At 44.5% G+C, this 23,019-nt stretch overlaps 2 protein-coding genes across 2 annotated transcripts in view; one reads left to right on the top strand and one right to left on the bottom strand.

The window, feature by feature from the left end:
* Positions 1 to 23,019, top strand: part of LOC112224409 (ephrin type-A receptor 6) — a 280,716-nt gene that overhangs the window by 200,595 nt on the left and 57,102 nt on the right. The window lies entirely within an intron of this gene.
* On the bottom strand, positions 12,352 to 14,134 carry LOC112240110 (apolipoprotein A-I). The gene is made up of 4 exons (XM_024408466.2): positions 14,077 to 14,134; positions 13,906 to 13,959; positions 13,563 to 13,713; positions 12,352 to 13,431 (listed from the first exon to the last, which is right to left on the bottom strand). The coding sequence occupies exons 2-4, from the start codon at positions 13,943 to 13,945 to the stop codon at positions 12,855 to 12,857; spliced, it is 768 nt and encodes a 255-aa protein (XP_024264234.1). The 5' UTR covers positions 13,946 to 13,959; positions 14,077 to 14,134; the 3' UTR covers positions 12,352 to 12,854.

Below are 23,019 nucleotides of genomic sequence, written 5' to 3'. Positions count from 1 at the left end.
TTAAAAAAAACTGTTTTGGTTAGTGATCATTTGTAGTCTCTCTCTATTTGCCCTCAGTATGGACTCTTTTCACACTTCTGAACGTGTAAAGGATCCATATGTTGTTCTGAAATATGAACACAGAAATACAGGACATTTTGAACTCTTATTATGATGCTGATTTGACAGAATTACAGTCTTGGTCTTGAATATTTCTGGTCTCGGTCTTGATTCGGTCCAGATGGTCTCGAACACAAGACTGATATCCTCTCTGTTATTTCATTACCAGACACAGACTGGCTTTTATGTGACAAGCACACTACTGTAGCAGCCTGGTTTACCAGGAGTATTGCTTTAACCTCTAGACGTGACTCTCATGTCACTTTTACGTTGGAAAAAGATAGAGCCTGGAGTTTTTCTTTGTTTATTTGCATCATTTGTGTAATCGCAATCTCTTTTTCTTCCCCTTTGTCTTCCTTCTCTCTTACACAGTCTGTCCCTCTCACTCTCCATTTTCTATTTCTCTATCTCCCACACTCCCTCTCTCACACACACACACACACATGCACCCACAGTGAGTGGAGATTTATAAGGCATAGGGATTACCAGTGGGGTACCTTGGCCTTGAGTAAATCCCATCACATTTAGAGAAAATGATAAGAGTCTTGGAAAATAGCGTGTGGATTAATGGGCTGGGCTGCTACCAGGAGCGTGGCTCTATCCCGTAACTGTCTGATTATCTATATTAGTATGTCCATTAAGACACAGAGGATCACTACAGCTCATACTGACACACACACACAGATACACGCCGTCAGAAATTGAGAACCGGAGAACATGACAGGCCTTTTGTACCACGGAGAATCCTGGAAATATCACACAGTCAATGCTTTTTATTCTACTTTCATTTGACATATCAAACTTCCATTGGAGACATGCAGCTTTGCATCTGTGTATTGTCAACATGGTGATGTATTTTGAAGGAGAGATGTCTGGATTCGATGAGATTATCTCTCTGCAATACTGTGTGTGGTTTAGGAGAAGAGGTTGGGGACAGGAAGACTCAAACCCCCCACACACACACACACACACACACACACACACACACACACACACAGACACACTCTTCCATATACTCCCTCCCGTCCCCAGTGAGCTATTGGACAGGAGTTTCTTATAAACAGTTAACCTAGCGTGTCTTCCCTGAGCCCAGGCAGTATGGCCGCCCCGCCAGGTATCCCTGAGGGCTGTGCATCAGGGAGGTGGGAGCCCCCCACCAGGTGACTGGGTCACGCCTGGCGGAACACAGGAAGCCGCTGGGAGGAAGGGGCGGGACCAGCTGTCAGGCGCCGCGGCAGCAGAGTGTGATTGACGCGTTGGGGGAGTCACGGTGGAGAGGAAGTGGAAAGTTAATTGAATGTTGGGAGAAGTGAAATGAGAGACTAAACCCAGGAGAGAGAGAAAGACAGAGGGGTGATATACATGTCTGGAGAGGTGAGAGTGAGTGAGTGAGTGAGTGAGTGAGTGAGTGAGTGAGTGAGTGAGTGAGTGAGTGAGTGAGTGAGTGAGTGAGTGAGTGAGTGAGTGATGGAAGGGAGAAAGAGGAGTAGGCAGGAAATGAAAGAGTGTGTGTGGGTGAGGAAAAGTGGGTTGGAGAGGGGAATACAGAGAGGTATAAAGGCAGTGAGGAGGAGAGAGACAGAAGACTTGGGAAAGGAGGAGACAGGTGGAGGAGTAGATGGAGGGCCAGAGGAAGGAGGAGACAGGTGGAGGAGTGGATGGAGGGCCAGAGGAAGGAGACAGGTGGAGGAGTGGATGGAGGGCCAGAGGAAGGAGGAGACAGGTGGAGGAGTGGATGGAGGGCCAGAGGAAGGAGGAGAGAGACAGAAGACTTGGGAAAGGAGGAGACAGGTGGAGGAGTAGATGGAGGGCCAGAGGAAGGAGGAGACAGGTGGAGGAGTGGATGGAGGGCCAGAGGAAGGAGGAAGAGGAGGAGGAGTGGATGGAGGGCCAGAGGAAGGAGGAGACAGGTGGAGGAGTGGCTAGAGGGCCAGAGGAAGGAGGAGAGAGACAGAAGACTTGGGAAAGGAGGAGACAGGTGGAGGAGTGGATGGAGGGCCAGAGGAAGGAGGAGACAGGTGGAGGAGTGGATGGAGGGCCAGAGGGAGGAGAGAGACAGAAGACTTGGGAAAGGAGGAGACAGGTGGAGGAGTGGATGGAGGGCCAGAGGAAGGAGGAGACAGGTGGAGGAGTGGATGGAGGGCCAGAGGAAGGAGGAGAGAGACAGAAGACTTGGGAAAGGAGGAGACAGGTGGAGGAGTAGGTGGAGGACCAGAGGAAGGAGGAGACAGGTGGAGGAGTGGATGGAGGGCCAGAGGAAGGAGGAGAGAGACAGAAGACTTGGGAAAGGAGGAGACAGGTGGAGGAGTAGGTGGAGGACCAGAGGAAGGAGGAGACAGGTGGAGGAGTGGATGGAGGGCCAGAGGGAGGAGAGAGACAGAAGACTTGGGAAAGGAGGAGACAGGTGGAGGAGTGGATGGAGGGCCAGAGGAAGGAGGAGACAGGTGGAGGAGTGGATGGAGGGCCAGAGGAAGGAGGAGAGAGACAGAAGACTTGGGAAAGGAGGAGACAGGTGGAGGAGTGGATGGAGAGCCAGAGGAAGGAGGAAGAGGAGGAGGAGTGGATGGAGGGCCAGAGGAAGGAGGAAGAGGAGGACATGCTCTAGAAAGAGGGGAGTTTTTTTAATCAGGGGAAGCAGCTGGCTAATCGTGTGTGTCACCAAAGCAATCAGGGACAGGCAGAGAGAGAGAGAGAGAGAGAGTGTGCTCCTCTTCAGCAGACTCTCTAGTAGGAATATATATTAGTATCGCTGAAGGAACTTCACTTTAATCGTGTCCTCTCCCCAGTTAAAGAGGAGATAACATTTTCTGATCATGCCTGTTGATATCAAAACCTCCTCCCCTTCCTCTCCCCTTCTCATCTCCCCTTTCTCCTTTTCTCCCCTTTCTCCCCTCCCCTCCCCTCTCCTCTCCCCTTTCATCTCCCCTCTGCACTCCTTCTCCCCTTTCTCTCCTCCTCTCTCCTCTTCTCCCCTTCCTCCTCCCCTTCTCTTCTCTCATCCCCTTCTTTTCTCTCCTCACCTCTCCTCCCCGTATCTTCTCTCCCTTGCCTCCCCTTATCTTCTCTCCTTGCCTCCCCTTATCTTCTCTCCTTGCCTCCCCTTATCTTCTCTCCTTGCCTCCCCTTATCTTCTCTCCTTGCCTCCCCTTTATCTTCTCTCCTTTCCTCCCCTTATCTTCTCTCCTTTCCTCTACTTATCATCTCTCCTCTCCTCCCCTTATCTTCTCCCCTCCCCTTATCTCCTCTCCTTCCCATATCTTCTCCCCTTATCTTCTCTCCTCCCCTTATCTTCTCTCCTCTCCTCCACTTATCATCTCTCTTCTCCTCCCCTTATCTTCTCCCCTCCCCTTATCTTCTCTCCTTTCCTCCCCTTATCTTCTCTCCTTTCCTCCACTTATCATCTCTCCTCTCCTCCCCTTATCTTCTCCCCTCCCCTTATCTTCTCTCCTTCCCTTATCTTCTCCCCTTATCTTCTCTCCTCCCCTTATCTTCTCTCCTTGCCTCCCCTTATCTTCTCTCCTTTCCTCCCCTTATCTTCTCTCCTCTCCTCCACTTATCTTCTCTCCTCTCCCCCTTATCTTCTCTTATCTCCTCCCCTTATCTTCTCTCCTCCCCTTACATTCTGTCCTCTACTCCCCTTATCTTCTCTTATCTCCTCCCCTTATCTTCTCTCCCTCCCTTATCTTCTCTCCTCTCCTCCCCTTATCTTCTCTCCTCCCCTTACCTTCTGTCCTCTACTCCCCTTATCTTCTCTTATCTCCTCCCCTTATCTTCTCTCCTCTCCTCCCCTTATCTTCTCTCCTCCCCTTACCTTCTGTCCTCTACTCCCCTTATCTTCTCTTATCTCCTCCCCTTATCTTCTCTCCTCTCCTCCCCGTATCTTCTCTCCTCCCCTTATCTTCTCTTCTCTCCTCCCCTTATCTTCTCTTATCTTCTCCCCTTATCTTCTCTCCTCTCCTTATCTTCTGTCCTCTCCTCCCCTTATCTTCTCTCCTCTCCTCCCCTTATCTCCTCTCCTCCCCTTATCTTCTCTCCTCTCCTCCCCTTATCTTCTCTCCTCTCCTCCCCTTATCTTCTCTCCTCTCCTCTCCTTATCTTCTCTCCTCTCCTTATCTTCTCTCCTCTCCTCCCTTTATCTTCTGTCCTCTTCTGTACTAGTAGTCCAATCTCCAATCTCTATGACAGAGTGCATGTATTAGGCCATATACAGTGTACCGGGCCCATGTAGAGTGTTTAATAAAGATGAGGGATGTGTGAGTAGATGGTGTGTACTGTGATCGCAGGCAGGTAGTGTAGTGTAGAGTAGTGTAGTGCAGCAGTGTGGCCTTGCAGGCAGAGAGAGTGGTAGTAAATACAGGCCAACTCAGCACTGTGTTATTAGCCTGTGATTTATACTGCTGTGGCTTAGAGAGAGCCCTTAGCATCACCGCCACACCACAGCCCTGTAGCCACCTTGTTTTCCATTCTTCTCTTTTATTATTTCTTATTGTTGTAGCATTGTCAAGAAGGAACCTGCGGCGTACACCATGTGTATCCTGTACAATTAATAGAACGTGGAACTTGAAGTTTGAAACTTCTATTACAGGTACATGTGGTGTGTGTGCGTGCGGGACGAGGCTCCCAGGGACAGGCCTTTGTGTCGGTATGACCTTTCACGACCAGGGTCATCTCCATCATCACTGACACACACCCACATTAGTCTTCTTTATAGCCCCTGTACAGGGAGATATGAGGCGACAACAGGAGTAGATAAGTGTATTAATAAATGTATTTGACAGCTCGTTCTCTTTCCTGTACTGATTTATCAAAGTATTTATCCTAGTAACTGCTTTTTCTCTCTCTCTCTCTCTCTCTCTCTCTCTCTCTCTCTCTGTCTCTATCTCTCTGTCTCTCTCTGTCTGTCTCTGTCTCTCTCTCTCTGTCTGTCTCTGTCTCTCTCTCTCTGTCTGTCTCTCCCCCTCTCTCTGTCTGTCTCTCCCCCTCTCTCTCTGTCTGTCTCTCCCCCTCTCTCTCTGTCTGTCTGTCTCTCCTCTCTCTCTCTCTCTGTCTGTCTCTCTCTATCTCTCTCTGTCTCTCTCTCTGTCTCTCCCCTCTCTCTCTGTCTGTCTCTCCCCCTCTCTCTCTGTCTCTCTCTCTCTCTCTCTCTCCCTCTCTCTCTCTGTCTCTCTCTCTCCCTCTCTCTTTCTCCCTTTCAGTCTCTCCCTCTCTCACTTCCTCTCTCTCACTAACTCTCTCAGCACATATCCATGTTTTAAAGGTAGGTGTTTGTCATAGTATAGAGTGTCAGTGCATGTTATTATATTTTAGATTCACATCCTCCTAATGTAGATTTATAAGGCTGTTTTTATCAGGTTAGTAAAGACCAATGACATATCATACAGTTTAAACACATGTATAGTGTTTGGCCTTTAGTGTGCTTTTACTGTAAAAGGCATTCCATCTTTTCTTTACCCCTTTAGTTTGATTTAATATATTTTTTGCTTTCAACAAGCTAAGTTTTTCAGTCTTTGTTCCAATAATCTACAACTCAACACATTTTGTGACAGGCAGGATAAAACACATTACATCCATAATTGTTAGTCCTGTGGCTATTAAATGATAGGGTGTTTTATTAATTTAGCACTAATTCGTCTTGCAGTTAATGTCTCGAAAAACTTAATGGGAATGAAGAACTGTTATAACTGGTTACTGAAGAGTGAAGTTTTAAAACTCAGAACAGACAACATGCACTCATGAACACAATAACAACACACCCCATCTAACACTCAAGACTGACAGCTCAGATCCATTGCTTTGGGTGTAAAAACCTTCTGCCTGTTTTACTAGTGTCACACATAGCAGAACTTTTATCCACATCAAAAATATCCCAGAGATATCAATTCCGCTTGATTGTGTGGTATTGTACAGCAGAGCAGGGCTGTAAGCGATAATGCGATAATTGGAACGACCATCAGAATGAACTATGATTAGAACAGTCTGTGTTGTAATGTGCTGTATTGCTTGAAATGTGTTAGAGTTGGTCTGTAATAATGTGCTCTCAGATGGGGCTTCTCATGGTGTGTGTCTGCATCTAGGCAGACAGAAATAACCACTGTATCTCTACTCTCTCTCTCTCTCTCTCTCTCTCTCTCTCTCTCTCTCTCTTCTCTCTCTCTCTCTCTTTCTCTCTACTCTCTCTCTCTCTCTCTCTCTTCTCTCTCTCTTCTTTCTCTCTTCTCTCTCTTTCTCTTCTCTCTACTCTCTCTCTTTCTCTCTTCTCTCTCTCTTTCTCTCTACTCTCTCTCTTTCTCTCTTCTCTCTCTCTCTTTTCTCTCTACTCTCTCTCTTTCTCTCTTCTCTCTCTCTCTCTTTCTCTCTACTCTCTCTCTCTCTCTCTTTCTCTCTACTCTCTCTCTCTCTTCTCTCTCTCTCATTCTCTCTCTCTCTCTCTCATTCTTACTGCTCCCAGGCAACATGGGTAATTATCTCACACACACACCCCTAACCTCTCTTTCTCCCTCTCTCATCTCTGCCCTACCACCAGCTGCACCCATAATAACAGTACTAGTTGGAGAGGAGAGGGGGAGGAGGAGGAGGGAGAGAAGAGGGGGAGATTAAAGAGAGAAAGGAAAGGGAGAAAGAAAGGAGAAAGATGATGAATATTATTTTTAAGCAAAAATCTCTCTCCGTTCTCTTGCTCAGTCTGATAACTTGTTTGGTTTTAGAATTCCATTTTGTGTAATTATTATACCTCAGAGCTACCTAAGGATAAAGGTGAAATGGAGAATGAATCGGTTTTCTCTCTATTTACTGTCCATTTCTAAGTATACTGAGCAACTGTTTCTGTCTCGGGCTCTGTTTCTTCAGCCCATGTGACAAACTGTAAGGACTACACACACTGTTCTGACGGAAATGATTGGGACACGCTATATCAAACACACAATTACACCACACTCTAAATATGAAGACAAGTACATATATTCTTTGAGAAGGTGTATTTGTTGTTAATATAAGGTGAGGGTTAGAGGTGAGGTCAGGGTCAGGGTCAAAGTCACATTTGGGTGAATGATCCCATTACAAACCAACTCAAGTTCAAGTTTGTTTATTTGGCATATACACGATATACACTGAGTGTACAAACAATTAGGAACATCTTCCTAATATTGAGTTGCACCCTCCCCTTTTGCCCTCAGAACAGCCTCTAATGGCCGGGGCATGGACAAGGTGTCGAAAGCATTTCCCAGGGATGTTGACTCCAATGCTTCCCACAGTTGTCAAGTTGGCTGGATGTCCTTTGGGTGGTGGATCATTCTTGATACAAAAACCCGAACTGGTGCACCTGCACCTACCCGAACTGGTGCACCTGCACCTACTTCCCCATACACCCTCTGAATGGCTAACATACACAATTAATATCTAAATTGTCTCGAGGCTTAAAAATCCTTATTTAACATGTCTCCTCCCCTTCATCTACTCTGATTGAAGTGGATTTAACAAGTGACATCAATAAGGGATCATAGCTTTCACCTGGATTCACCTGGTCAGTCTATGTCATGGAAAGAGCAGTTTTGTTCACTCACTGTACATGGAGTACACAGTGTAATGAAATGCTTACTTCCAAGTTCCCGTCCCGACAGTGCAGTAGCAATAGAATGAAACGAATGGGTAAAGAAAGAGTAGTAAAAAATAGGTTTTGGTCAATGAGATAAATATGGAACAGTGTCTCCCTTTCTCTGTTCCAGCACCCCCCCCAGCCATAGTATTGTACTGCAGTGCATTCACTTGTACAACAGATCAGTGACATGTTGTCCATTAGTGTTGATGAAAGGTAGATGTACCTGCCTGTCTGTCTGTCTGTCTGAAGGTGTGCGGAGATCCTCTGACTTCACCAGGTGTGTGTCCTGCTCTCATCTCCAACCTCTACCTCCCCAACCCTCAGATCCCCTCAGAGAGAACAAACGTGTGTGTAGAGTGTGTGTAGTGTACGTGTGTGTAGAGTTGATCTGACTGCTGTTGCTCTCAGAACTGAGAGGGGTCAGAAGTCAGTTGGTGTCTGAACCACTCTGAGGTAACAATAGGAGACTCTCCAAACTATGCGGCAGGTGGTTAGAGCGTCGGACTAGTAACCGGAAGGTTGCTGAATCGAATCCCCGAGCTGACAAGGTAAAAATCTGTCATTCTGCCCCTGAACAAGGCAGTTAACCCACTGTTCCTAGGCCGTCATTGTAAATAAGAATTTGTTCTTAACTGACTTGCCTAGTTAAATAAAGGTAAAATTTTTAACAAATAAAACGACCCATTGTGCTCATATGCCGTCCATATTTTTACAGTGGATGTTTTTATTTAGGTAATTTAAGCTGTAATCTGCTTCTTTTAAAGAATGATAAATGATCTGCTTTTAACTTTTTAAGAAAAAAATGAAAACGTACATTACTATTATCTATTCAAAGCTCTTTTCAAATGTTTGGTCTGCTACCTTTATGGACCCGTAGCCTCCCTTGATGTTCGCAGTTTTAAATGAACAGACAGCCCACTCCACCTTCTAACCATGCCTTGACTTTGAAAGCTGATATTCAAATAGGTCTGAGTGTATTTCCGGTTCTGCCGAGGGAAGGTGTGTTTGGCTGTATAAGATGACAGGGGCTTCTTTCAGTGTGCATAATGTTGTTAGCTCCAGTGTGTATCTTTCACAAGGAGAACTCAAGGTTAGAGCACAGAGCTCTAGCAGAGATAGCAGAGAACTCTACTTCTGTGTGCGTGCGTGTGTGTGTGTGCGTGTGTGAGAGAGAGAGAGAGAGAGAACCTGTTGTTGTGTGGTTGAATAAAGAAGTATTCCTGGTTCTATTTTAACTCGCTTTAGTAACAACTCATACTTTTCTAGGTTTCACAGTGCAAAGCCATGTTCATTCTCTGGTTCTAGACACGTCTTCATCACTATAACAGGCAGGTCATCTGGCGATAGCCCAATCACTATACTACATCTGTCTTCTTAAGGAGAAACTGTCTGTTAGAACACCCCCAGGAAACTATGTTAACTGGAACAGAGTGTTCCACTTCCCAAATTCAGGATGGATTTTGAGATGCAGATGTCATAAAGTCAGAGTTCCTGAACCAAGGCACAAAGTAATTGGGAATATAAACTGCTGTGCTTTCCCAAAAAGGTCTGCTGAGAGATGCTGCAAGCAGATGACAGCAGGATTCACACCCAGAAAACAGGCTATTTCAAACATTCATGTATTGATATAACCCAGAAAACATCCCAAGCCCTTGCTTGCAGTGCAGTGTGTCAACTAGACTACGCCTCTGTGTTCATCCATTAAACTAACGCTGTATTTGTAGATATTAGTATGACTGAGTGGCTGTCTCAGTCTAAGTGGTTTGTATATTGGGAGGAGAACGCAGTCAAAATGCTGTGTGTGCACCCTTCCACAAAAACACATACAGAACACACTAACACAGGGAAATGCTGTGTATGTGTATCCTTGCACCTGTAATGAAGTGATTATGCTGACTAAGAGAGAACAGTGCTGTAGTCACACACACACATACACAGTGCAGTGTAATGATGCTAGCTAACCCAAATGGCTTGGTGCATCGCTGATAATTACCCTGGCAGGCCTCTGCTATTGAAACCCCTAAACAGATCAGGGGCAGAGAAATAGGAAATAGTAGACAGTATTATCAAACTGCAAGCTCGCTCTACCTTCTGCAGGACGAGAGATGAACGTGTGAAAGAGGGATGAGGAGAAGAGCAGAAGTCAAAAGCACATCTGGAGTTCTATAATTCTGGTTGAAACAGAATCAGGTATACAGAGATCTGGGTGGAAGAACGCCTCAGTAATAGAAAACTACTGTAGAGAGGACATCCAGGGTGATTGCACTGAGACGAACCAACCCCAAAGCCTAACAGATGCACGCAGGGAAGCACAGTCACACACACAGTCACACACACACACCCAATCACACACACACGCACACCCACTCTAAGACACACACACACCCTGTCTCTCACACACACACAGGGAATAGAGTGTCCTCCGACTCTGAGTAGTAGTAGTTATTAGTATGAGATCCAGGGAATCAGAGAGAGGGGTTGGAACTGCGTAAAGAGTCCACTCAGGACTACTGAAGGACACAGCTGACGGACTGGGAGGAGGCTGGAGGATGTACTGTAAAGAGAAGTGAGGAGGCTGGAGCATATACTGTAAAGAGAAGGGAGGAGGCTGGAGCTTATACTGTAAAGAGAAGGGAGGAGGCTGGAGGATGTACTGTAAAGAGAAGTGAGGAGGCTGGAGCATATACTGTAAAGAGAAGTGAGGAGGCTGGAGCATATACTGTAAAGAGAAGGAGGAGGCTGGAGCTTATACTGTAAAGAGAAGGGAGGAGGCTGGAGGATGTACTGTAAAGAGAAGGGAGGAGGCTGGAGCATATACTGTAAAGAGAAGGGAGGAGGCTGGAGCATATACTGTAAAGAGAAGGGAGGAGGCTGGAGCATATACTGTAAAGAGAAGGGAGGAGGCTGGAGCATATACTGTAAAGAGAAGGGAGGAGGCTGGAGGATGTACTGTAAAGGGAAGGGAGGAGGCTGGAGCATATACTGTAAAGAGAAGGGAGGAGGCTGGAGCATATACTGTAAAGAGAAGGGAGGAGGCTGGAGGATATACTGTAAAGAGAAGGGAGGAGGCTGGAGCATATACTGTAAAGAGAAGGGAGGAGGCTGGAGCATATACTGTAAAGAGAAGGGAGGAGGCTGGAGCATATACTGTAAAGAGAAGGGAGGAGGCTGGAGCATATACTGTAAAGAGAAGGGAGGAGGCTGGAGCATATACTGTAAAGAGAAGGGAGGAGGCTGGAGGATGTACTGTAAAGAGAAGGGAGGAGGCTGGAGGATGTACTGTAAAGGGAAGGGAGGAGGCTGGAGGATGTACTGTAAAGAGAAGTGGAAGAGAGGAAATAGAGAGAAAGGAAGAGGAGAGAGGAGGATGGAAGATGGTAGTGTAGAAGGACAGATAATGAAATGAAGTAAAGAGGGGGAGGGTAGAAGAAAAGAGAGGGGGTGAGGAAAGAGAGGAGAGAGAGGTGGAAGCTTGTAGTTCTTAAAAATAAACTAAGGGTTTGATTCCAAAATGCAATAAATGCCCATTTTTCACGTATATCATAGCATTTTCCTTGATGGCCAAAAAGCTAAATGTTTGTCTAATCTGACCAGAGTACCTTCTTCCATATGTTTGGGGAGTCTCCCACATGCCTTTTAGCGAACACCAAACATAGTTTGCTTATTTTTTTCTGGCCACTCTTCCATAAAGCCCAGCTCTGCAGAGTGTGTGGCTTAAAGTGGTCCTATGGACAGATACTCCAATCTCCACAGTGGAGCTTTGCAGCTCCTTCAGGGTTATCTTTGGTCTCTTTGTTGCCTCTCTGATTAATGCCCTCCTTGCCTGGTCCATGAGTTTTGGCAGGTTTGTTATGGTGCCATATTATTTCCATTTTTAAATAAGGGATTTAATGGTGCTCCGTGGGATGTTCAAAGTTTCAGATATTTTTTTATAACCCAACCCTGATCTGTACTTCTCCACAACTTTGTCCGTGACCTGTTTGGAGAGCTCCTTGGTCTTCATGGTGCCGCTTGCTTGGTGGTGCCGCTTGCTTAGTGGTGTTGCAGACTCTGGGGCCTTTCGGAACAGGTGTATATATACACTGAGACCATGTGACACTTAAATAAAGTCCACCTGTGTGCAATCTAACTAATTATGTGCACCAGATCTTATTTAGGGTCTTCAGAGCAAAGGGGGTGAATTCATATGCACGCACCACTTTTCCATTTATTTATTTTTTATAATTTTTTGAAACAAGTATTTTTTTTCATTTCACTTACACATATTTTGTGTCTGTCCATAAAAATACATTTAAATTACAAGTTATAATGCAACAAAATAGGAAAAACGCTAAGGGGGATGAATACTTTTGCAAGGCACTGTATATCGAAAAAAACTTGTAAAACTATGTGCTATGTGATATTTGCACAATATGAGACAAATGTATTATGTTCATATTTATTTATGTATTGATACTTTATTACATGTAACTGTTAAAACCCAATCGGGATGCTTTTCCTATTGGAGTTCTGTTGTTTGGGGTGGATATATAGCGGTTTGCCACAAAACAAGATGATTTGTCTCTCTAAAATAAAATGACCTTGCAATATATTCTAAACTAAGTCATGTCTGTCTTTTCACTAGCCCATGTCATGGTAAGACAGAAAATGAATATCTATCTCGTTCATCATGTGTTTTTATTTCATGTAAATTTACCAATATTACTGAAAATGAATATATCGCATTTTGTAATGAAACTCTTCAAACTTTACTGAGGCATGTTTGGTTTAATTCAGCCCTGTGTCTAAACAGCCTTTGTATTTTACACATTCTCCTCCTCCAAATTCTCAATTTCTTCTACCTCCCCTGGCAGGGTGTGTGAGGGAGTGTGTGTGTTTCCAGAGTGGAGAGTTAGGCCTTTTGCATCATTGATGTTCACACTATTAACACATTAGAGAGGCAGGCGATCTTCCAGAGGCCTGCCGGTATGGAGACAAACACACAGATCTGCATGTAGACGTCAGATCACACACAACTTGATCAGGAGATGGAGAGTCCCGTAACTGATACAGTGAAACAGCATAATAGTGGTACCTACATTTACATATGGGCCCTTTTGCACTTTGATGGAAACTGACTCATCAGTACACAGTTCTAGTAGACCAAGTAAAATCAGTCCGATTACTGGATCTTCTTGGTGAAGGAGTCCCAGAGAGCAGCTAGTTGGGCCTTCAGGTCCTGGGCCAATGGGTCCAGCTTCTTCAGCTCCTCTCCATAGGGGGCCAGGTTCTGCTGGAGCTCCTGGGTTCTCTGGGTCAGCTGTGTCTGGAAGCTCTGGGTCAGGGGAATCATGCTCTTTTGGAACTCTTCCAGGTTCTGGTCCATTTTCTGTTTCAGCTCCTCAGTGTAGGGGCCCAGCTGGGCCTGCAGCTGCTGCACACTCTTCTCCAGGCTTCCCTTCAGCTCCTCACTCTTCTGGAGGAAAGTGGTCTTCAGGGTGTCAGAGTCCAGGGCCTCAGCGTAGGTGGTCATGTCCCTTTTCAGCTCCTCCACCTGCCTCTGGATGTCTGCGTTCCACTCGTCAGAGTAGGGCTGCAGCTTGGATGTCAAGGTGCTCAGGTCCTTCTCCAGACGAGCCTTAAGCTGCTCGGCCTCCTGGGAAAACTTTGCCAGCAGGTCCTGAGTCAGAGGAGCCACCTGCCCGCGCATGGCCACGGTGTACTGGTTCACAGCATCAGCACTCTCAGAGACCATGGTGCTATGGAGACAGAGAGAGAAAGGTCAACACAGAGGCAGAGTTATTGAGGTTAACAAACAGGTAGTTAGTTTTCTCAACAGTTGTTATGAAACACCATTAGATTGTGTTATTTTCTACATATTGAGACTTACTTCACTTCGTGTGCCACCTCTGACTGTCGGATCTTCTGTAGGGTGTCCTCAGCGGTGAGTGTTGCCTTGGCGACGTAGTCCCAGAATGCATCTTTCACCATGTCCAGCTGTTGCTGAGACGGATCCTGCCACAGGCCACTGGCATTGCACCCTTTAAGAGAGGCCGTGGATTATTTTATTTTCAGGATAGACTGGAGGTTACTTGAGATGATACATTTACTCCTTTCATTGATATTACATTACTGTTACATTTAGTATTGTCAATTTGCTCCCTGTCAAAAATAGAAACACTACAACCAAGTGTTGATAAATGAAAACGTATTAAAACTTATTCTCCACTCACCAGTGAAAACAACAAGAGCAAGCAGCACTAAGACATTCATGACTGGGCTGTAGGCTGTTAATTGGAGAAAAAAATACAATTGGTGAATGAAATATTAAATTCAGTTTCTCATCCCAGATATTATTGTAGCCTGTGTGATTACAAAATGCCTAGAGGCAGCTAGTGTCTTACCTGCTTGAGAGAGCTTGTGTCCTTGTTTCTGGTAGTACTGTGTACTGCAGGTATCAGGGCTGTGTGAATATATAGGGGACTGGCAATTGTAGTGAAGAACAAAGTCCAGGACTGAGTGTCCTGCTGTATGTCCTCTTGTCACATCGACTGCCACATCACATCCTCAGTACTCTGGGGACACGTTATGGGGACCCAGATGACCTGCTGACACCATCCATTTTAGGGTCGTCATATCAACGTTAGACATTACGGGACAGTTTCACAGGCACATATTAAGCCTAGTCCTGCACTAAAAGGGCTTTAAATAGAGAATGCTTTGAAAATGTGTTTTACTCTAGGACTAAAATAAATCTGTGTCTGGGAAACTGTCTCTGTAGTTCTACAGTGTTACTTTATCTATAGGGGGATGAAATGACTGAAGAATTGGTTGATAGGTAAAAGCTGATTATTATTCACTTATTTCTATTTCAAGTATGTCATTCGGGTCTGACCGCTAGCTGAACACTGTCTTCCAGATTAGGAGTGAAATTAGAGATTGATTAAATATGGACTAAATGTAGACTTGATTCAAATGTCAATAGAAATTAATGAATGAATTACATTAGTCATGAGATGATGTGTTGGGAAACAAGTGGCAATGAAAATACGTATGGGTGACGCACTGATGACTCAGTGGACTCTGAACTTTCATATTGCAATGTCATATGATAAGAAACATCGTCAGGTTAATGTTTGTCTGAAGTTCTCTTGTGGTCAGTGTTTTGTCACGTAGAGATGCTTCTTGTTGTAAAATGTACACTAATCCTATCGCCCACCACACAAACAAATCATAAAACTCTATATAGAGGGAGTTAATAAATCCAAAATACACATACATGTTTACCCCAAACGTGTACATTAAATACAGTTTTTGAATGAAACAAATATTTTAACTTCATATAGCCTGACAAGAACTTTGACCCCCAACCCAGTGGAGATTGTTTTGAGGAAAGGGATTGTATTTCCTTACACAACCAAGTCCTACACTTAATACTCAGTCAGATAAAGCTGAATTGTTGCACTCAGTCTTTCAAGTGAAATTACTGATCAGAATTCATACCCTAATGCTATTGTTGTTTATGGAACCAAATGATCTAATAGGTAGTTGCTAAATGCTGACTCTTCTTTAAAAAAAAAAGATCTTAAGGGTTTCAGTATATTTTCCAAGTCAATAAATTCAATTGATTCCTGATTCCTTGCAGTGGAGTCGGAAATAAACATAAACAAAGGCGCAGAGAGATCATCCATAGAAAAAGATTTGATGGAAAATCCAATGAGTTCTTGCTTACTTTAATGGTGCTACCATACAGTGCCTTGCGAAAGTATTCGGCCCCCTTGAACTTTGCGACCTTTTGCCACATTTCAGGCTTCAAACATAAAGATATAAAACTGTATTTTTTTGTGAAGAATCAACAACAAGTGGGACACAATCATGAAGTGGAACGACATTTATTGGATATTTCAAACTTTTTTAACAAATCAAAAACTGAAAAATTGGGCGTGCAAAATTATTCAGCCCCTTTACTTTCAGTGCAGCAAACTCTCTCCAGAAGTTCAGTGAGGATCTCTGAATGATCCAATGTTGACCTAAATGACTAATGATGATAAATACAATCCACCTGTGTGTAATCAAGTCTCCGTATAAATGCACCTGCACTGTGATAGTCTCAGAGGTCCGTTAAAAGCGCAGAGAGCATCATGAAGAACAAGGAACACACCAGGCAGGTCCGAGATACTGTTGTGAAGAAGTTTAAAGCCGGATTTGGATACAAAAAGATTTCTCAAGCTTTAAACATCCCAAGGAGCACTGTGCAAGCGATAATATTGAAATGGAAGGAGTATCAGACCACTGCAAATCTACCAAGACCTGGCCGTCCCTCTAAACTTTCAGCTCATACAAGGAGAAGACTGATCAGAGATGCAGCCAAGAGGCCCATGATCACTCTGGATGAACTGCAGAGATCTACAGCTGAGGTGGGAGACTCTGTCCATAGGACAACAATCAGTCGTATATTGCACAAATCTGGCCTTTATGGAAGAGTGGCAAGAAGAAAGCCACAGGGAAGATGGTTAAAATTGATGGGAAGATGGATGGAGCCAAATACAGGACCATTCTGGAAGAAAACCTGATGGAGTCAAAAGACCTGAGACTGGGATGGAGATTTGTCTTCCAACAAGACAATGATCCAAAACATAAAGCAAAATCTACAATGGAATGGTTCAAAAATAAACATATCCAGGTGTTAGAATGGCCAAGTCAAAGTCCAGACCTGAATCCAATCGAGAATCTGTGGAAAGAACTGAAAACTGCTGTTCACAAATGCTCTCCATCCAACCTCACTGAGCTCGAGCTGTTTTGCAAGGAGGAATGGGAAAAAATTTCAGTCTCTCGATGTGCAAAACTGATAGAGACATAGCCCAAGCGACTTACAGCTGTAATCACAGCAAAAGGTGGCGCTACAAAGTATTAACTTAAGGGGGCTGAATAATTTTGCACGCCCAATTTTTCAGTTTTTGATTTGTTAAAAAAGTTTGAAATATCCAATAAATGTCGTTCCACTTCATGATTGTGTCCCACTTGTTGTTGATTCTTCACAAAAAAAATAAATTTTTATATCTTTATGTTTGAAGCCTGAAATGTGGCAAAAGGTCGCAAAGTTCAAGGGGGCCGAATACTTTCGCAAGGCACTGTATATAATGTGGAATCGTACATTCTATACAATCTATTTCTGTCCACTCTCCTGAGAGTAGAGTTTCTGTATCACCACAAGGCTGCAGGGCTGTCCCACTCCTAATGATTGGGTGGAGGAATTCACAAATGAACAAAAATCAGAATAAAAACAACTCAGGGCCAAAATAATGCTTGTGAGTGTAATGTTTGTGAAAATGGCTATATTATGGAGTTCTAACATGTTAGTTGTGGCTGTTGTGTTTGGTTGTTTGTGTGATGCACAAATATGGAGACCATCATCACAGAAACCGTTGGGTCAAGCTCTTCAGCAACCTCAGCAGGCCAGACAACCTGCCCCTGCCTCTGGAAAGCAGCTAGGACAGGGTTAGGACAGAGTTTGGGAAACCCTGATGTAGAGGACAGTGAAAAGGTGTCATGTGGAGACCCAAGTACAGTGCTCCTGATTGTGACACATTAAATAAATAAATAATGTTCCTAAATGTTGCATTTGCTTGACCATCATCCTACCCTGATAACAGTGACGGTCAGTTGTTGGTGCTGCTGGCCAGGGATGCCACTCTGCCCCACCTGGAACTGGATTCAGACCCAGCACAGAGGAGTGTCATTACTGTCCTATTGGCTGTCTGCTGTCTGAATGAAGCACACAGCCACTCACGCACAAAACACATCTATCACCCTGTGAGTGTGTGTGTGTCTCTCGCCCAACCGCTCACGGAGAAAGCCCATCTATCAGGCTGTCCACCGCTCGCTCTCACGCCTGCATTACGGCCCTGACCTTTTTACCATCTGTCTCTCTGCCTGGGTATAGGCGGACAGGCTGTGTGTGTGTGTGTGTGTGTGTGTCTGTCGAAGGTCCCAGCACCCATGGAGAGCTAAATCTCATTCCCCAGCCTGACGGATGACTGCTGCTGAGAATGTAGGACACACACACATAGACACACACAAACACTCACACACACAGACGTTCACTTTGCCCTCAAACTTGTGGTCTCACTTCATTTATCCTGCTCTGGAGGTGCGGTTGGTGAGAGAGAGACATGAGAATATGAAATGTATTCTCCCTGTAGAGTTACACTCTATAGTTTCAACACGATGATTCTGCTTACAGGGTGAGTAATCTGACTAGAGAGAGATCTGTTACACACCTGCTGTCATCTGAAGTCATAGACCTGATCTGAGGGCTGTGCTGCTTTCCTTGCTTATTTTCTAGTCCCTACTCTTAATAAAACACTAACTTCAACAACGGAGAGAGGTGTCGATTTAGAACACTGAACCTCGTAGGAAAATAGACAGAGGAAAGCACAGAGCAACATCAATGAGAGAAGGAGAAGGAGAGGAGAGAGGATGGTGATGTAGGAGAGAGAGAGGAGAGAGGATAGAGATGGAGGAGAGAGGATAGAGATGGAGGTGAGAGGATAGAGAGAGAGAGGATAGAGCGAGAATGAGAGAGGATAGGGAGAAAGGAGAGAGAGAGAGGGGATAGAGAGGGAGAAGGAGAGAGGATAGAGAGAGAGAAGGGAAAAGGATAGAGAGAAGGAGGGAGAGAGAAGGAGAGAGGATAGAGAGAGAGAAGGGGAAAGGATAGAGAGAAGGAGGGAGAGAGGAGAGAGGATAGAGAGAGAATGAGATAGGATAGAGAGAGAGAGAAGGAGAGAGGATAGAGAGAAAGGATAGAGGGAGAAGGAGAGAGGATAGGGAGAAAGGAGAGAGAGAGGGAGAAGGAGAGAGGATAGAGAGAGAGAAGGGAAAAGGATAGAGAGAAGGAGGGAGAGAGAAGGAGAGAGGATAGAGAGAGAGAAGGTGAGAGGATAGAGAGAGAATGAGATAGGATAGAGAGAGAGGAGAGATGATAGAGAGAAGGAGAGATGATAGAGAGAAAGGAGAGAGGTTAGAGAGAGAAGGAGTGAGGATAGAGGGAGAATGAGAGTGAGAGAAGGAGAGATAGAGAGAGAGGATAGAGGGAGAAAGAGAGAGGATAGAGGGACATAGAGCTGTGATTGTGATGCAGTGGTGGGGAAAAGGGATGGAGATAGAGGGAAAGAAGGATAGACAAATGTGTGTATGGGGTGCAGCAGTGGGAAAGATGGAGCAGAAGATATATAGGTGTGTGAGGTGAGGTGTGTGTGACTGTGTTGCAGTGGAGCGTAGCAGGCAGCAGGCCATGGAGTCATTGACAAGAGGTGAAGGGGACATGCTTCCTCATTCAGAACTATCCTGCTGACCTCTGGGACAATGTGTGTGTGTGTGTGTGTGTGTGTGTGCGTGTGCGTGTGTGTGTGTGTGTGACAGAGCAAAAAGTCACCCTCCATCCTATTACAGTGATGTCAGATGAATGTGGTTAGATCAGGGTCTGTGCTCTCACAGCTCTCTGCCCTGATAGAGTATTTCTGTGGCTTAGAATTAGCCCACTGAGGCAGTCAACCAAAGCCTTACAGTACCTGCAGGAGCAGATGGGCTAGCGCTGGTGTGTGTGCGTGCATGCGCCTGCGTGTATGTGTGAGCCAGGGGATTTGGGCTTCTGTATACAGCCACATCCTGGGATTTACTGAGAGCCAGACCATTGTCAGCAGAGAGAAAATCCATCCGTTTCTTCACCTTCCTCTGTCTCTCCCCTCCTGTCACTCCATCTCCACATTTTCTCCACTCCCTCTGTATCTATCCCCCCTTTTCACCTCTTCTCCTCTCCCTCCTTTTCTTTCCATCCATTCCACCCCTCCATTCTCTTACTCACTGCAAGCTCCTCCTCCTAAAGACAGAGAGGAAGCCTAGGCCTCAAAACGGTCTTGGCTGAACATCAACACAGTGTGTCAACTAACTTGTGTTTTAGGGGGAATCTGGCAGTGTGAGTCGATAATATTACTCTGACTATCAATTTACCAACATTCCCCCCCCCCAAAAAGGCAAATCTTTAGAAATTACATTATGGTACTGTTGATTTCCCCTGCTGTTATATTGGCTACACGCTATGGAGAGATGGAGAGACCAATACTCACTAGATCTACAGCATGGGGAAATTAAGCGTGTGCATGTTGTTCTGGCAACATTCATAGTTCTGAGAGTGAAAGAGAGAGAGAGTGTAGCATGAACACTGGAAGTTGGGAAGTACAGGGAGTGCAACTGTAATAATAAATAGAACATAGTACAAAACAAGAAACACGAAAAGCGTACAAACATGAAACAGAGTCAATAAGGCCTGAAGAAAGAACCAAGGGGAGTGACACATATAGGGGAGGTAATAAGAAAGGTGATGGAGTCCAGGTCAATATCATGAGGCGCAGGTGCACGTAACGATGGTGGCAGGTGTGCGTAATGATGAGACAGGATCTGGAGCACTACGAGAGCGGTTCTTTAAAGAGTTACCATCTCCCGAATCAAACTAGGTCTTTACCTATCACATCTATAAACAGTCAACTTATTAATCATAACCTCGTATCATATCATCATTCTGAACTGTCTTAACCTCCTTGCATCTGCAAAAACCTGAACCTTACTTATGATTCAGTACTACACAAATTGATTTTATGATTTATTTACTAGCTAATTAAATGGTAACACAGAATAAACATACACACTTAATACGTTAAAAACAGGTCCCTAGCGGAATGACACAACATGGATGCTTATTACAAAAGTGATGGAGGGGGGGTAGAGAGGGACAAAGACAGCAACTACTCTCACTTACAGTAATCATATACTTTCCACACGAACTGCCGACCTCTTTGAGTAAGGAATCGTGAATGTATTTACGTGAAATGTCTTGGTTTGCCGGATCTCTCTCGGTGGACAGGGCCGCCTTGGAAAGGGAGTTGGGCCTTTTCGCGGCATGCTTGCATGGCTCTGATTGTCCAAAATGGGTCCAACAAGTCTCATACTTTTGTCCTTCTCTGTAGTTATCTGGTGACTTGTCATGTAGTCCTGAACCGAACTACAGAGTTTATTTTCCTTCCATTCCCTCCTGAAGATGCTTCTTTGAAGATAGGCTAGCCAGCCGGGTCGATGAGAGTAGCATAATACAATGGTTTGAGCAGAGTAGTAGGATGGTCCTACATAATTCTCTTTCGAAGATACTTTACTTAGGACAGCTAATCAGCCATACCAGTGATTGTCAGGGAGGTGAGTTTATCGTCTCTACCTCTTGTTGAGATTCAAAGTTCAGACCACTTTAAATGTGCAGCTGCATCTTGACGCTTTTCTGGTCTGGTATGTTAATTTCTTTACCAACCATTTATTCAGGTAGTTTGAAAGGGGCAGTTCCGTCAGGCTGACACGCTCTCTGACCTCACTTGGGGGCATAACTTGTTACTTTCAAAGTTTATGTAAAGCAATTATCTCTTATAGCTCCTCAAATCACATCCCTCTCTTAACAAAAACACTTTAATAATTTTTCATATTACATGCACAACGCATAGGATGGACACTTCATACATGTAGTGGGTATACTTTCCAAGTTACAGTATTTCCTTTATAACATGTTTAATGACATCACAAAATAACAAACAAAATGACATTAGTGTTCTATAGATCACCCCTGATCATTCCCCATGTTCTATGTTCGAAATATTGCTCCAGTTTTCACTTTTGAACGTGTTAAAGTATCTTGAAACAAAGGACATTCCTTGGTGAATATTGGAGAGGAAGACCTGAATCTTCTCTTCTTGATTTAGAACAGGACATAAGTTGTTAATCCTCACCAGTTACACCCCCCCCCCCCCTCTGCGGGTGAGAGGGGAACTGATTATTCATTGCAAACCTGATCTGACCTATTTGGATTCTCATGGTCAGTCATGACAGTGGTAATTAAGATGGATAGAGAGATCATTACTCTGTGTTTCCTCTGAGCTGCTGCAAAAAGAGAAGAGCGACCTTTTGAGACACACCTGTCTCTGCTCTCACACACACACACACACACACACACACACACTTCTGTCAGGGGTATTGCTGGCTAAACTGAGCAGGAAGGTGCCAGAGGGAAGCTCTAAAATACATTTCCTCTCATCACATAAATGCTCCCTCTCTCCTCCCCCCCTCCCCCTCTGTCTCTACCTCTAACAAATCCAACCTCTCAGTTGCTGTGTTCTCTCTCACTTCTTAAGTCTAAACTAGGAATTGAACTAGGGCAGTAAACATTACTCAAAGATGGTTAATTCAACCTCCCACAGAACCAAATTATCTGTTTGTATTTGTGACCGACCGGGTTGATTCGGTCTTATGTGGCAAAAAAATGTATTGTTTTTTTACATTGGATGAAAGTAGACTCATATCATTCACTACAGTTGAGTAACAATGGGAAAGTAATTCTGCTTTGAAAGTTGATCAACTTTCCTTTGAGAAAATGGCCCTTGAATTTTTTGGCACCTACTGGAGAGCTCTTCTTTGTCTACACCCATTCAGCATTGTTCACACCCTCTTAAGCTTTAGCCCCACCCATCTCTTTAACGATTCACATGCGAGGCTATGTACTAAACAACCAAAGATTTGAAGACTAAAGGCTTGTTTATACTATGGGTGTGTTCGTAAATTTTATCTGGAATACCAGAGTGGGCTCTGGGCATTCGTAAACTCAGAGTGTTGTCAGATTGTCAATTTGGAAATTCAGAGCGCTTCACTCTCAGAGCGTTCGGAGCGCACACTGAACACACTGGCTGAGGAGTAGGGTTGATCCAATCGTTCTGACCTCACAACAGCAGTCAAACACCCAAGCTAGCTGGCTAACGTTGGTTAGCTTGCTAGTTACTTCCAGACACAAATGAGACAGCTCACGCTGACCATTTTACTCACCCTAGCAGAGCTGGTTAGGCTGTTTTTATGTTATCCAGAGCGTTGGTGACTGAAACTGTGCTGCTGACAACAATTTAATGACGCTTTTTTGCCAATGTTTACAGACACTGGCCATATTCAATGGGTATTGAGCGTTCGTAAATTCGTCAGTTATTCTGTACTCTGGCGAATTTACCAGCTACATATACATAGACAGTTATCGCAGTGACATCGTAAACATTCTATTGAAATAGTTACTTGCATAGTGGAGTCTTTTGTTTAGACACATAGCTAGCAAGCGGAACAATGAACCATAATCCCAACTCATAACGTTACTACCCTATATGAATCTGTAGGTAGCTAACATTAGGCTATAACAAGAAATGCAAATGTCTCTGAGATACGAATAATATTACTAAACAGATCATGCACATAAAGTTAGCTATCTAGCCATC

The sequence above is a fragment of the Oncorhynchus tshawytscha genome, linkage group LG03 (genome assembly GCF_018296145.1).
Source record: "Oncorhynchus tshawytscha isolate Ot180627B linkage group LG03, Otsh_v2.0, whole genome shotgun sequence".
Taxonomy (NCBI): Eukaryota; Metazoa; Chordata; class Actinopteri; order Salmoniformes; family Salmonidae; genus Oncorhynchus; species Oncorhynchus tshawytscha.
Note: the sequence above shows the minus strand (reverse complement) of the source record. Positions and strands in the feature narration are given on the sequence as shown.

What these genes read in the sequence shown, in the direction of transcription:
- LOC112240110 (XM_024408466.2), bottom strand. Translation starts at nt 13,945, where the DNA reads ATGAATGTCTTAGTGCTGCTTGCTCTTGTTGTTTTCACTG. An exon ending in TGCTCTTGTTGTTTTCACTG is followed by an intron (nt 13,714 to 13,905) that starts GTGAGTGGAGAA and finishes CCTCTCTTAAAG; the next exon opens with GGTGCAATGCCAGTGGCCTG. An exon ending in GAGGTGGCACACGAAGTGAA is followed by an intron (nt 13,432 to 13,562) that starts GTAAGTCTCAAT and finishes CTGTCTCCATAG; the next exon opens with CACCATGGTCTCTGAGAGTG.